This window comes from Cottoperca gobio, chromosome 12, assembly GCF_900634415.1.
Source record: "Cottoperca gobio chromosome 12, fCotGob3.1, whole genome shotgun sequence".
Classification (NCBI taxonomy): domain Eukaryota; kingdom Metazoa; phylum Chordata; class Actinopteri; order Perciformes; family Bovichtidae; genus Cottoperca; species Cottoperca gobio.
Window position 1 is genome coordinate 21,918,676 of NC_041366.1, and position 13,240 is coordinate 21,931,915.

The following is a 13,240-nucleotide window of genomic DNA, read 5'->3' on the forward strand; positions in this document are numbered from 1 at the left end:
AACTACTGCGGTCCCCTCACAGAACAGAAACCTGCGGGAGTGGTCGTGTGATCATTTCAGACGCCACACCATCAGCAAACAAAAACACTCAAACAGATCGTGTGCCGCGTCCATCCCGACCTGCTGATTTCACAGGCGACCCGCCCCTTCATCTCGATGACGTCGGAGGGACTGGCGAAGCCGAGGCGTCGCAGAACTCTCTTCCTGCACTTCAGCTTGTCCATCTGCAGGACGGTGCGAGCTTTCTTCAGCTCTCGCTTGGCCGTTCGAACGTCTGCTGCGATCTGAAAACACAAAGACACGCGTCGTTAAACCTTCACCTGATGTCAACTCTGAGAAGCTCTTCCAGGGTTTAATTATTAAACGCTCCGATACCAGCAGCTGTTCCACATCTGCCAACAGATGTTCATCAGCTTATCTCTCCTCAAGGATGTGTACTATACACTGTAACCTTTACCACACACACACACACACACACACACACACACACACAGTGAGGTTGAGGTGGTACTTTTCTCACATGTAAACTCTGTAATAAATATTCTGAGACTCAAGTTTACGAGAAGGAAGAATCAGAGAAAGTGTTTGTCACGCGGCTTCACTTGAACTGCATCGCTCCACAGATGGTAAACTCACGAGCACTTCCTTATTGCAAAGTATCATTTTATGAGGCCACTGCCGGCGTAACACACGGCGAGCAGCAGCGTCTCAGGTTTGATGAAGTTTATCCAACAAGTGAAGACATGTGTTTATCTCCCTCGTACATTTACGACTTTAATGACGGCTGTAAATTCGCTGTTCTCCACTACATGTGTGTGTGTGTGTGTGTGATTGAGGATTAGCTGCAGAGAGAAGCCACCAGAGGAATAATTATTATTATTATATTATTATTATTATAATATATTATAATATAATATTATAATATATTATTATAATATAAAAATATAATATTATTATTATAATATTACTATTATAACATTATATTATAATATTATAATATTATTATTATAATATTACATTATTATTATAATTATTGTATTATTATTATAATATTATTATTATAATATTATTATTATATTATTATTATAATATTATATTATTATTATTATAATATAATATTATTATTATTATAATATTATATTATTATATTATTATTATTATAATATTACATTATTATTATAATTATTGTATTATTATTATAATATTATATTATTATTATTATTATATATTATTATTATAATATTATATTATTATAATATATATTATTATTATTATAATATTATAATATTATATTATTATTATTATTATTATTATTATTACGGGACTACGTACTTTATACTCTGATGTTCATGTCTGGTTGTTTTATTCTGAAAGAATACATTGTGGTGATTTAATTATTTCATGACTCTTATTTATCTTCCTAGAATATAAATTCTCTGTGAACGCTCGTTTCCTCCGACGAGGTTCGAAGTTCTGCGACCTATGACGGAGGGCGACGCTCTGCATGAATAATGTCTTTGCTTTCTTCCTGACTTTGTTCGTTGAGTATATTCAAAGCCGACACGTCTGGCAGGCAAAGTCAAGAGAAGGTCACAGATTGTAATCTAACAAAAGGTAGCACGTGTAGATAAAGTAAGAATAACTAAACCTTCCTCCGGGTGTGAGGTTTGACCTTCAGCCGGACGTTTCTGACCTTAACTCCCACAAACTAAGACGGTTTCTCACCAGAGCTTTCTTCTCACACAGGGAATACACAGACTCCAGGTTGGGGTCGCTGTGCAGGGGGTGCGAGTACATGCGGTGCTCAAAGGCCTCCACTTTCTGGATGACTTTCTTCAGTGCGGGGTCTTTGATGCCCATGTCGTCCACGGGGTCGAGCAGAGGAACGCCATCTGGGAAACGTTTCTGCACCTCCTGCAGACAAAATGTTTGGAGGCAAGGAAAAGATTTACATGCTGATTTCTGTCGGAGTCCCACCAGTGACATCATCTTTGCTTCGACATGCAGTTTGTACCTGAATAGACTTGAGCATGAGCTGCCTGTTGTCGAAGGGCCGCAGGTCTTTGGGGATGTAAAGACGAACTGAGCTGATGGAGGTCAGGAGATGGAGCATCACTGGGACCACCTGCACAACGACATCATCAGTTAAAGCCCCCCCGACTACATGCAGGCTTCTTTGTAGGGCTGTGCTGAACCTCTTCTTTACATTTACAACTACTCTGTTCATGTGCAGTTACGTGTGTGTGTGTGTGTGTGTGTGTGTGTGTGTGTGTGTGTGTGTGTGTGTGTGTGTGTGTGTTGCACCCACCTGCATCTCTCCACTCTCCCCTGCAGCTGCAGGTTTAGCTGCTTCGGTCGCAGCATCCTTCACGCTGTCTTTACTACAGTGGACTAAAACCTCCACCACATACAGCGGCTCAGAGTCTGTCGTGGTCTAAATGGGGAAATGCACGTTTATTAGTGACGGCCGCGTGTGAACGGACTCGTGCACGGGCGACACCGACTTACCTTCACGTTAGACTTCTTGCAGAAGTTTACAACGACTCCCCAGCCGAAGTCAGCCTCATCATTTTTTACCTGGGGGACCAAAACCAAGAGAAATTAAACGACACGTGGAAACTAACAACTATTCGTCGTCAGACTGCGAGTGTGTGAAGCTCTACCTTGACAAGTCGCCCCGGCTGCAAGAAGGGCAAGCAGTATTTGGGTTTGTGGGTGAACTCTTGGATCTCTTTACCCAGTTTGGCGAGCTGCTGTCGGATCTTAAAGTAAGTGACCACACCTTCCTCGTTGGGGATCTCAATGCCGTGGTACTGCTCCTCATACTTCTTAATCTCTGCGCAGACAAATCAGCCACATCACTACAGCTCAAACGAGTTATCTCACTGTAATGCATGTGGATCAGGTAAACAGATATCTTCTCAGGTGCAGCTGCAGTAGATATGGAGACGTGCTTACTCTCCACGACGCCGGGCAAAGCTCTGTAGTGCTGGAACTGGTAGAAAGACTTCTCCAGCATGTACTCCGGGTTGATCTCCTCCACACGCAGCAGGTTGAGCACCATGTTGTAGGTCAGGTGGAAGGCACTGTTCAGAGGGTCTGCAGAGCCCTGCACAGAACAAACCACACAATATCAATAAACACATCATTATTTAGTGAGACATCAGGAGAACAGGTTTCACTGAGAGTCGGACTACTTTTAAAACAGCAGCGTGCAGGCAGCCGTGTTCACGGTACCTTCAGCAGCTGTTTGCCCACAGATGGACTCATCTTCTCGTCCGCCATGAAGATAACAATTCCCCTGTCGTCCATCCCTCTCCTCCCGGCTCGCCCGGACATCTGGATGTACTCACCTGAAGTAATCTGGACCACAAGAGAACACACAAGACGTTAAGGAGAACGCTTCTCTGTAATCTGATGTGTGTTACTGACAGACGGCGTCGTGATGAGGAAATCGTCTCGAGGGGAAACGACGTGTACGATGATCGACGGCTTTAACATGAAACATTTCTGAATCTGCCTGAAATTAACGTTTCTGCCCAAATGACGCTTCAATTATACGAACAATTACAAACAGGTGCAGCAGGTCGGTCTGCGGGCGGAGCCAATACATATATTATTAGTTTAAACAACAGTGTGGAAAACATCTGTACTAATGTAGAGAAGACACAATAATGTTAGAAAGATGTGTGTGTGAGTGTGTGTGTGTGTGTGTGTGTGTTGGCATTCAGCCAAAAAGAGTTTGACCATCAGATATGGTATCGTGCATCCCTTTAAGAGACTGAACCCTCTGGACACGAGTTCCTGCGTCACACATGCTTCTGATTTAACATCTACTGGACTTAACGTCCGATAAGATTATTCTTGTGTTGAAACGATCCGACGCCACGGGATCAGCTCTGGATGTCAAACAGGAATGAGAGCCGTGTGTATTTAAATGTGAGCGAGTGCCTGCGTGGAGCTTTGGCTGCAGCGGAGGCTCCAGATGTTCCTGATGAACATCTGGAGCAAAGTTTCCTTCTTTCTCTCTTCAAGCCTTCAGTCTGTGAGCTGGAACTGCAAGAAGTGAAGACACACACACACACACACACACACACACACACACACCTCGTCTCTTATAAACAAAACGTGGCCGTTTATGTGGCGGTGCAAGCTGCAGGACCTGCACACCTTATAAAGGCCTCAGAGCAGCACACTGTGTCTCTCACACACACACACACACTTTAAAGCGACAGCCGTTTATAGAGTTGGACTATTATTATCGAAGGAACCCCAACAGGGAGACGAGCCTCGCAGCTCCTCTCAAAGCAGAGAAGCTTTAACAAAGATGGCTGCCTGATCAACAACAACAACTCTGTGTGTGTGTGTGTGTGTGTGTGTGTGTGTGTGTGTGTGTGTGTGTGTGTGTGTGTGTGTGTGTGTGTGTGTGTGTGTGTGTGTGTGTCCTTACAAAGCGGTGATTCTTGCCATCAAACTTGCGTGCGCTGGTGAAGAGCACAGTGCGAGCCGGCATGTTGATGCCCATGGCGAATGTCTCCGTAGCAAACAGCGCCTGAAACCAGATGTAAAAGCAGCGTTGAGTCATTTCCAGGTACAAAACAGTCGTGTGCAGTTTCCTGGTGTCGTTCCTTTAAATGTGTAACACTGATGTCTGGATTTGCACAACAAATGTACGCTCGAGTACCAATAGAGAGATCTTGGGAAGCAGGTGCGCTAAAAGAACGACACTCTTAGAAACGTGTAAAAGATTCACATGGCAGGAACTCTGAGGGAGAAATCCAGCGTCCTGCTGCAGACGGTCGTACCTTGATCAGACCTTCGGAGAAAAGGATCTCGATGGTCTCCTTCAGGATGGGCAGCAGACCTCCGTGGTGGATTCCTATCCCCCGCTTCAACAGTGGCAGCACATGCTCCACCTGGACAATCATTGAGCTGCAGATCAGTGTCGGCAGGAAGCGTTCACAGCTTTCAAGGTTTGTAAAGCAAACGTGTGCAGAGTCTCACACAACACAGAAACCTTCACCAGAATTCATATTGAACAATTATGCACCAACGCTATGGAACACTTCACCTGCAGACATCAGGGAGGCGAGCTCGCTCAGGATCTAAGCTAAAAACATCTCTGTAGGATCTATTATATTGAAAATCCAGCATTTTTCAAGGAGTTCAAATTCAATCTTATTCTTTACCTTGAATAACGTTTAAAATGTTCTAACCGATCCTCGAACAGCTGTTACCTCAACGCGCTGGTTTTCATAATGCGCCTCAACTAGAATAAGTGGAGCAGTGTTGGCGTGCGTGTCGACATCAATGTGCAGGTGAAGCTCGTTCTACCGTCTCTGAAGGAAGCAGACTTTTACAAGATGGCCGCTGAGAGTCCAGTCCTCACCTGAGGGAGCTTCTTGTCCTCGTCTGACAGACAGTCCACCGCGTTGCTGAACACTTCCTCCACCAGACGTTTCTCGTCCTCTGGAACAAACAAACAAAGTCTTAAATATCAGCACCGACATTTCTGACATCCTGAATCTTATAAATATTCATATTGTTCAATTGAAGACTGAAGCTGAAGTTTTATTACAAAAACAAACGCCGTCAGGAAGCGGGTGAAGCTACGATCCTGCTCCTCACATCACGTGTGATCTCCACAGCTACGATCCTGCTCCTCACATCACGTGTGATCTCCACAGCTACGATCCTGCTCCTCACATCACGTGTGATCTCCACAGCTACGATCCTGCTCCTCACATCACGTGTGATCTCCACAGCTACGATCCTGCTCCTCACATCACGTGTGATCTCCACAGCTACGATCCTGCTCCTCACATCACGTGTGATCTCCACAGCTACGATCCTGCTCCTCACATCACGTGTGATCTCCACAGCTACGATCCTGCTCCTCACATCACGTGTGATCTCCACAGCTAAGATCCTGCTCCTCACATCACGCGTGATCTCCACAGCTATGATCCTCACATCACGCGTGATCTCCACAGCTATGATCCTGCTCCTCACATCACGTGTGATCTCCACAGCTACGATCCTGCTCCTCACATCACGTGTGATCTCCACAGCTACGATCCTGCTCCTCACATCACGTGTGATCTCCACAGCTACGATCCTGCTCCTCACATCACGTGTGATCTCCACAGCTACGATCCTGCTCCTCACATCACGCGTGATCTCCACAGCTATGATCCTCACATCACGTGTGATCTCCACAGCTACGATCCTGCTCCTCACATCACGTGTGATCTCCACAGCTAGGATCCTGCTCCTCACATCACGTGTGATCTCCACAGCTACGATCCTGCTCCTCACATCACGTGTGATCTCCACAGCTACGATCCTGCTCCTCACATCACGCGTGATCTCCACAGCTATGATCCTCACATCACGCGTGATCTCTACAGCTAGGATCCTGCTCCTCACATCACGCGTGATCTCCACAGCTATGATCCTCTCACATCACGCGTGATCTCTACAGCTAGGATCCTGCTCCTCACATCACGCGTGCTCTCCACAGCTACGATCCTGCTACGATCCTGCTCCTCACATCACGTGTGATCTCCACAGAGATCACACGTGATGTGCTGCTCTGAGGCTTTTATTCATGAAACTTTCCTTCTTACTGATGGTCCAGAATTTATTTCAATGTCAATGAGATTTATTTTAATGCTTTAACAACAAAGCAACAGCACGGACACAATGTAAAGAGCAAAGCTAAGCTCAGGCTGAATCCATGGCTGCACCCGTGTTCACGGGGCGGTTTAGCAGCAACGGCGCCGTAAATAACATTTATACATCTACAGACATTTGAATCTTTATTCTAGGACTCGAGGTGTGTGACTGCATCGTCCCTCTAGCTGCTGATGTTTCATGTTCGACTAGAACAATGTCCTGACGATGGAGGGACATAAAGACGTCTATCCACAGCTTCATCAGTTTTCAGGGTACGTTGGAGTAAAGGGTTACTCCGCCTCTTCTACACGTGACGGTGTGTTCACTGGTCGTGAGGAGGGAAGAGAGAGAAACTCTGATGGAGTGTTTTTGGACTTCACATCCGTCTCTTGTGTAATTACTTCATTCTGAGGAGCATGAACATCCGCACAGACTCAACTATGTGACGGATTTAAACTTCAGAGTGGAAACGTAACCAGTGCTCCGCACGTGAGGGGAAACGACAGAGAGGAAAATAACATGAAATATAATAATAATAAGGCGTTCATTTCGATGTGTACGCAGATTAATCGCACTCTTCTTTTAAACATATTGTTTATTGTGCAATGAAAGAAGTTCTGCCAGATTTTAAATCGCACTTTATGTCAAACTGTTGTGGCACACAAGATATTAGAGAAAGAGTAATAAATAAAAGACATGTTGACAGTTTATAATGCTGCTCACAGCAAATATTTATCATTTAGATTAATTAATCAAAGATTGTAATTAATTAGATTCATTGTTTTAATTGCTTGACAGCCCTGATAATAATAATAATAATAATAATAATAATAATAATAAAAAATTATAAAGAGTCAGTTTTCCCTCAAAGTACATTAAACCTTTAAGGGTCTTAAGATGACTTGATAGAATAAATTATATTTTAATAAATAATAAATAAATAAATATTTTAATAATAATAAGTAAATATTTTTAATAAATATTTTAATAATAATAAATTTAAATAATAATATTTTAATAAATAATAAATAAATATTTTAATAAATAATAAATAAATATTTAAAGCTAATGTTACAAAAATAAATGTAAAATGATTATCAAACGTACTGCAAATTAGTTTTAAGTCCAGAATGCTGTGAATTCACATGCAGGAATATCGATACTACTAATGATGAAAGAGAAATTCATGCTTTTTCAAAATAAAATGTAAAGACATGAGCATTGCTATTGGGGGGGGCTCCTCATTATAACCCCCCCTACAATGTTTTTTTCAGAGAAGTTGAGTTTCCAAATGACACAAAGAAAGAAGGTAACTGAACATTAAAATGTTTAAAATACAGGCTTTCAGATAGAAAAACAATCATTTTGAACTTCACATTTTGAAGTTTTATTTCCTCATAAGAAATGATCTCAGAGCAGCTGCGTCAGAAAATCAGTATTTAAGCAAATTGTGAAAACACATGAAAGTGATAAATTATCTTTGGCAGCGTTTCCCCCCCATATTAATGAAAAGCTTGGCAGCGTCGACAGAAAAAGGCTTTCAGCTCTGGAAGAGCTCAGCATTACAACGCTGCTCATTTATAATAATGTCACAACGGCGGCGAAACAAAGCGAGACGAGGGAGGGGAGCGCTTCCGAAGCCAGACTTCATGTTCTGTTTCAGAGCCTGAAGCAGGAAGACACGAGCCAAACTCTCCCGCTGGACGATCTTCCCTTTGTGCAGAGCTTTGTCCTCATGAAGACACTTCTGCACGGGACCCGACGGCAGCAGCAGATGTGCAGCCACAAGAAGCCACATTCATGCTCCTCGCTCAGCGGGGACGATTCACTCGCCTCCACTTGCCAACAATTTCGTATTTTGGCGAGCAGCTTCTCTTACCCAATTTCAACTCCCTCCCTGATACTCGCAGCAATTTGTCACAAAAAAAGTATTTGCTTTGGCATTTCGGTGCAAAGACACAAATATGATCTTTGTTAAATGTGCTGAAGCTGAGAGATGATCGAGACGTTTGAATCGCTGGCAGACAGAATAAACGTGTTCAGGGCTGCAATAAAGATTCTTTTCTATTAATCTGCTGAGTATAGTGAGTTATAGTAAGTTTCAACATTTCCCAGAGTGACGTCTTCATGTCTCTTTGTTGAACAACAATCCAAATTTAACTAACATGCATGTCAAATAAAAGCCTCAAATAAAACCATCAAATGGAAGCAGAAAATGTTTGTCACTCAACTAAAAAAAAAGTAAAATCTAAAACTAGAAATAAATAAATATAAAAAAAAAATATATATAAAAAAAATATATAGTCCTAAAACTAAAAATCTAAAACTAGAAATAAATATATATAAAAAATTATATTAAAAAAATTATATATATATATATATATATATATATATATATATATATATATATATATATATATATATATAAAAAATATAAAGTCCAATATATGTATATATTAAATATAAATATATATATTATATATATTTATATATATTATGAAATATGCCATCATTACGGTTGTTGTTGAATTATTCCTCGCTCAGATTGACCTAACGCTGCATTTTATTTCCAGTCAATAAAATTGACTTTGTTTGACTTTTTTCCCACAATTGAATAAATATTTCCATAAATCGTGTTTTGTTTTTTTACACTGAATGTATATTTGAGTTCAGAATATCCGTTGACTGGTTGTGATGAAAGCACCTGTGTGCAGAATGGCAGCACACACACGTACCTCTGTTAAAGTCCAGCTTGGCCACCTGCAGAGCGTAGGCCTCACACTCCTTCTTGCTGAAGCTGAAAATGATGACGGGCTGGAAGTTCCTCTCCATGATCATCTTCACGATCTTGAACACGTTGGATGGACCTGAGGAAAACATGCACGTGAGCATAAATTCATTCTGATTTAATCATGGAATAGAAGACATTTACACATCCTTGAATACTGACCTCTCGTGCCTCCTTTCCGACCTCTCGGGTCCCACTTGCCGCCTCCGTTGCCCCCAGAATCCCCTGCGTCTCTCAGCACCTGCATAGCTGTGTTGAAGTTGTCTTCTCTGAAGTCTCCCTGAAGAAAACCAAAGCACGTGCAGATGTTAAGAGGAAACATGAAACCAGACACTTCTAGTGCGTCTTGTATGGGATTAATTAAAGGTTCTTACGTTCTCATCCACAACCAGGTGGAGTCCATCGCCCCCTGCTGGGAAGATGTAGTGTTGCAGTGGAGTGGGACGGTATTCTGTGTACACGACATGGCACGGCTGCAGGAGACAAACACTTCATTAAAACACCAGGAAAGGTTTTCCTGATACTTCCAGGCAGCGGATGATTGTCACCTCTAATTGCATCCAGGGACACTAACCCTTTGGAAGAACAACATCCCACCTGCTTATGTAGGTGACAAATCCACTCTGCAAACTGCTTGGCATTGGGGATGGTGGCTGACAGGAAGACGTAATGCACGTTGTCCGGAAGAAGGATGATGGTCTCCTCCCACACCACGCCACGCTCTGAAACACAGAAGGATTTACAAGGTTACACGCAACAACATGTTGATTTAACCTAAATCACTAATTCTGTAGAACTTTACGCGATCCAATAGTTCCAAGTCAACTTGGACACAACTGCACAAACGTGTCAAGTCATTTGTATAAATTATATAAATGTTATAATGAACAGAATATTCATTTTGCAATAAGTTTGTTTTAGTTATTCTTCTTATTTGATCTCATTTCAGGAGAAAATTAATGCGACAAATGATCTCAAAAGGACCAAAGTGCAGCTCAGTCAGTCGTCCGTCCTCACCTAAATCTCTCATGTAATGGATCTCGTCAAAGACGACCCACGCCACCTCCCTCATGATCTCCGAGCCTCGGTACAGCATGCTCCTCAGGATCTGCGAGAAGAACATTCATCGTGTCAGAAGCTCGGCGCTGCTTCTCCTCCGGCTGCACGTCAGCTTCATTTCATTACCGGAAACTCACATTAAATCTAAGACTGCGAGTAAGATTACCATCAGACTCTGACCGAGGATATTAAACACGTTTTCTTACCTCCGTTGTCATGACGAGGCAGGAGGCGGTGGGGTTGATGGTGACGTCTCCGGTCATCAGCCCAACATCCTGGAACTCTTCGTACATCTCTCTGTACTTCTGGTTGGACAGAGCTTTGATGGGGCTGGTGAAGATCACTCTCTGCTTCTCTCTCAGGGCCAGAGCGATGGCATATCTACAAGACACGGCCACGTGGAACGTTTCTATCAAGAGAACTGCGTTCCTCACGTGCACGTCTGAGCTTTAAGTAAACGCCAACCGCCTGAGCACAGCTCTCCAGACGACTAAATCAATCACGATAAACTGAACATCTGTATAAATCCAGCCGTTGTTCTTATTGCATGAGATCAAGGGAGGAAGAATATTACATTTACTCGACTAACAAGTTCATGTTCTGCTAAATGCTGGTTTCTTTCTTTATCCTTACCTGTATTTATTATTACTGTATACGTTGACATGCACTTTATTTTGTAAAGATGCTCTTTAATTTAACAGTTGCATAACATCATCATCATCATCATCATCTTCATCACATACTGACCGGCCTTTGTAACGCAGTAATCTTCACTCAGAGGACATTTCACCTACTTTTATTGTGAAAACCGTCTCAGAAATGTAAACTTTGCTGCACCTATGAGTCGGGGAAACTCAGTTGCATCCTGCGATATGCAGATGTTATGGAGTGACATGTGCCACAACACAGATAAGAAGGCAGCAGATCCACTACAATAGAATCAACTACACTTAAAGAAAACGAGCTACGTTTGCTGTAGTTTGGGTTTAACTGCATACTTTGGACTACAAACAAAGTTCAACAGAACAGTAAGCGATTCATTTCGAACACCGCTATTTAAGATACTCACTCGGCACAGACGGTCTTGCCGGCAGAAGTGTGAGCAGACACGAGCACAGACTCGTTGTTGTCGATACACAAGAGGGCCTCGCGCTGGAACGGGTCGAGAACAAAAGGGTACTCCTGCAGGACATGTTAAAACAAATGTTATCCATCTAAATCAACTCCCCATAAAGTAACACAGTGCTCCGTGTTAAAGGTGCGATAACGTGCTGCAGATATAAAGACAACATTTCTTATTTAGAGCTGCGATGATCGACTTATCAAAGGGTTAGGCTCAGAAAAGTTATTTTTAAGGGTTTTATTTATTTATTTTCACCATACAGAATATAAAAAATGTGAATGCTTTAAAAAATCTATTTTAGTATAATTACTAAAAGTACTAAACATTATACCTTGGCTGCTTTCCCCACTCGTGGCTTCAGTGGTTTGTATTCATCACTGGCCTGCAGGGCGACCTGGGGAAGTCCAAATCAAAGTTTCAGAGAAATCAGACAAGTCTTTCTTTTTATTTGTCATCAATCTGTCAATTCACTCGGATCGGCTTTCTTTACCTCGTGTGAGCATCCTTCTACAGTCTCAATCTGCTCCACCTTCACTTGGGGCATAAACTCTGCAAGACTGCAAAACACACAAAACACAGCAACTTAAAGCATATTGTGCTGCATCTCCAGACCCAAGTCAATGATTTGAATGACATATAGTTGAATCAACGCCTATATATAATCTGCATGGGGTAATATGTATTGCAGTTGTATGACACTGTATTATTTAAGGTGGTGGAGGACACACTCAGGTCCTTACAGGTACTTAAACTTAATAAGTAACCTTTGACTTGAGTAAAAGTACGAAAGTTATATCAGCTAAACACACTTAAGAGTATTACAAGTACTACGAATGGCCCTGTTTCAGAGTGTTATATTACTGCATTACAAGAGATGAATTCATGTGTAATGTAACTAAAAGGTACGTGTAGCTTAGCACCCTGTACACACACAAGGTGTACAACTCTTCTTACTTTAGGTCATTAGCAGAGACCGTCTCATGTCGAGGCTTCTTCCCAAACAACACCTCCTCTCCCCCGTCACTGTCTGCCTCCCTCTTGATCGGGGCAGACGGACCAGCATCTTTTTCGGTGCCATTTTTAGTAATAACTTTCCTGATAAAAAGAAAAAACACACAGAACTGTTGTAGCTAACGTACACTTGAACGTCACATGAAATGCTAAGCTAGCTAGACTCCAGTAACGTTTAACTTCTCAGTCTCACAACAAATAGTTTGAACGTTACATATAACACAACAAAAACAAAACAACAAACGATTCCAGTTGTCGTTTATCAGCACAACAGGTGTTTTATCTGAGCTTTCATTAACCGACGTTAGCTCACTAAGTTAGCCGGTTGACGTTCGTACCGTTAATGCTACGTTCAGGTTCCCTGTGCAATCGAAACTCCTAATTTCAAACATTGCAATGCAACAAAAAGAAGAAGCATTTACCCGATTTCTGGTGTCAGAGAAGCGGGTATCTTTTTACTTGCAGTAGTTTGCTGTTCATCATCAAACACGCTGAACAACCCGTCTCCAAAAGCGTCCGCCATGATTGTTAGGGGCACACTTTCTTCCCACAATACAACACGAGGTTTGCCGCCCGGTACT

General features: G+C 42.3%; 1 protein-coding gene across 1 annotated transcript in view; it reads right to left on the bottom strand.

Annotated features, from left to right (window-relative positions):
• The window catches only part of mtrex (Mtr4 exosome RNA helicase), a 17,015-nt gene extending 3,780 nt beyond the window's left edge, over positions 1-13,235 (bottom strand). Inside the window, exons 1-22 of the mRNA XM_029445260.1 lie at positions 13,082-13,235; positions 12,603-12,743; positions 12,139-12,205; positions 11,980-12,042; positions 11,595-11,707; positions 10,732-10,906; positions 10,484-10,574; positions 10,064-10,188; positions 9,841-9,939; positions 9,629-9,746; positions 9,414-9,545; positions 5,390-5,469; positions 4,806-4,916; positions 4,451-4,552; positions 3,238-3,363; positions 2,959-3,109; positions 2,664-2,836; positions 2,509-2,577; positions 2,309-2,434; positions 2,015-2,125; positions 1,726-1,914; positions 121-284 (exon numbers count right to left, since the gene is read on the bottom strand). Of these exons, the coding sequence (XP_029301120.1) occupies positions 121-284; positions 1,726-1,914; positions 2,015-2,125; positions 2,309-2,434; positions 2,509-2,577; positions 2,664-2,836; positions 2,959-3,109; positions 3,238-3,363; positions 4,451-4,552; positions 4,806-4,916; positions 5,390-5,469; positions 9,414-9,545; positions 9,629-9,746; positions 9,841-9,939; positions 10,064-10,188; positions 10,484-10,574; positions 10,732-10,906; positions 11,595-11,707; positions 11,980-12,042; positions 12,139-12,205; positions 12,603-12,743; positions 13,082-13,182 (2,627 nt within the window). The 5' untranslated portion in view covers positions 13,183-13,235. The remainder of the gene's footprint in view (positions 1-120; positions 285-1,725; positions 1,915-2,014; positions 2,126-2,308; positions 2,435-2,508; positions 2,578-2,663; positions 2,837-2,958; positions 3,110-3,237; positions 3,364-4,450; positions 4,553-4,805; positions 4,917-5,389; positions 5,470-9,413; positions 9,546-9,628; positions 9,747-9,840; positions 9,940-10,063; positions 10,189-10,483; positions 10,575-10,731; positions 10,907-11,594; positions 11,708-11,979; positions 12,043-12,138; positions 12,206-12,602; positions 12,744-13,081) is intronic.
• Positions 13,236-13,240: the final 5 nt, after the last annotated feature.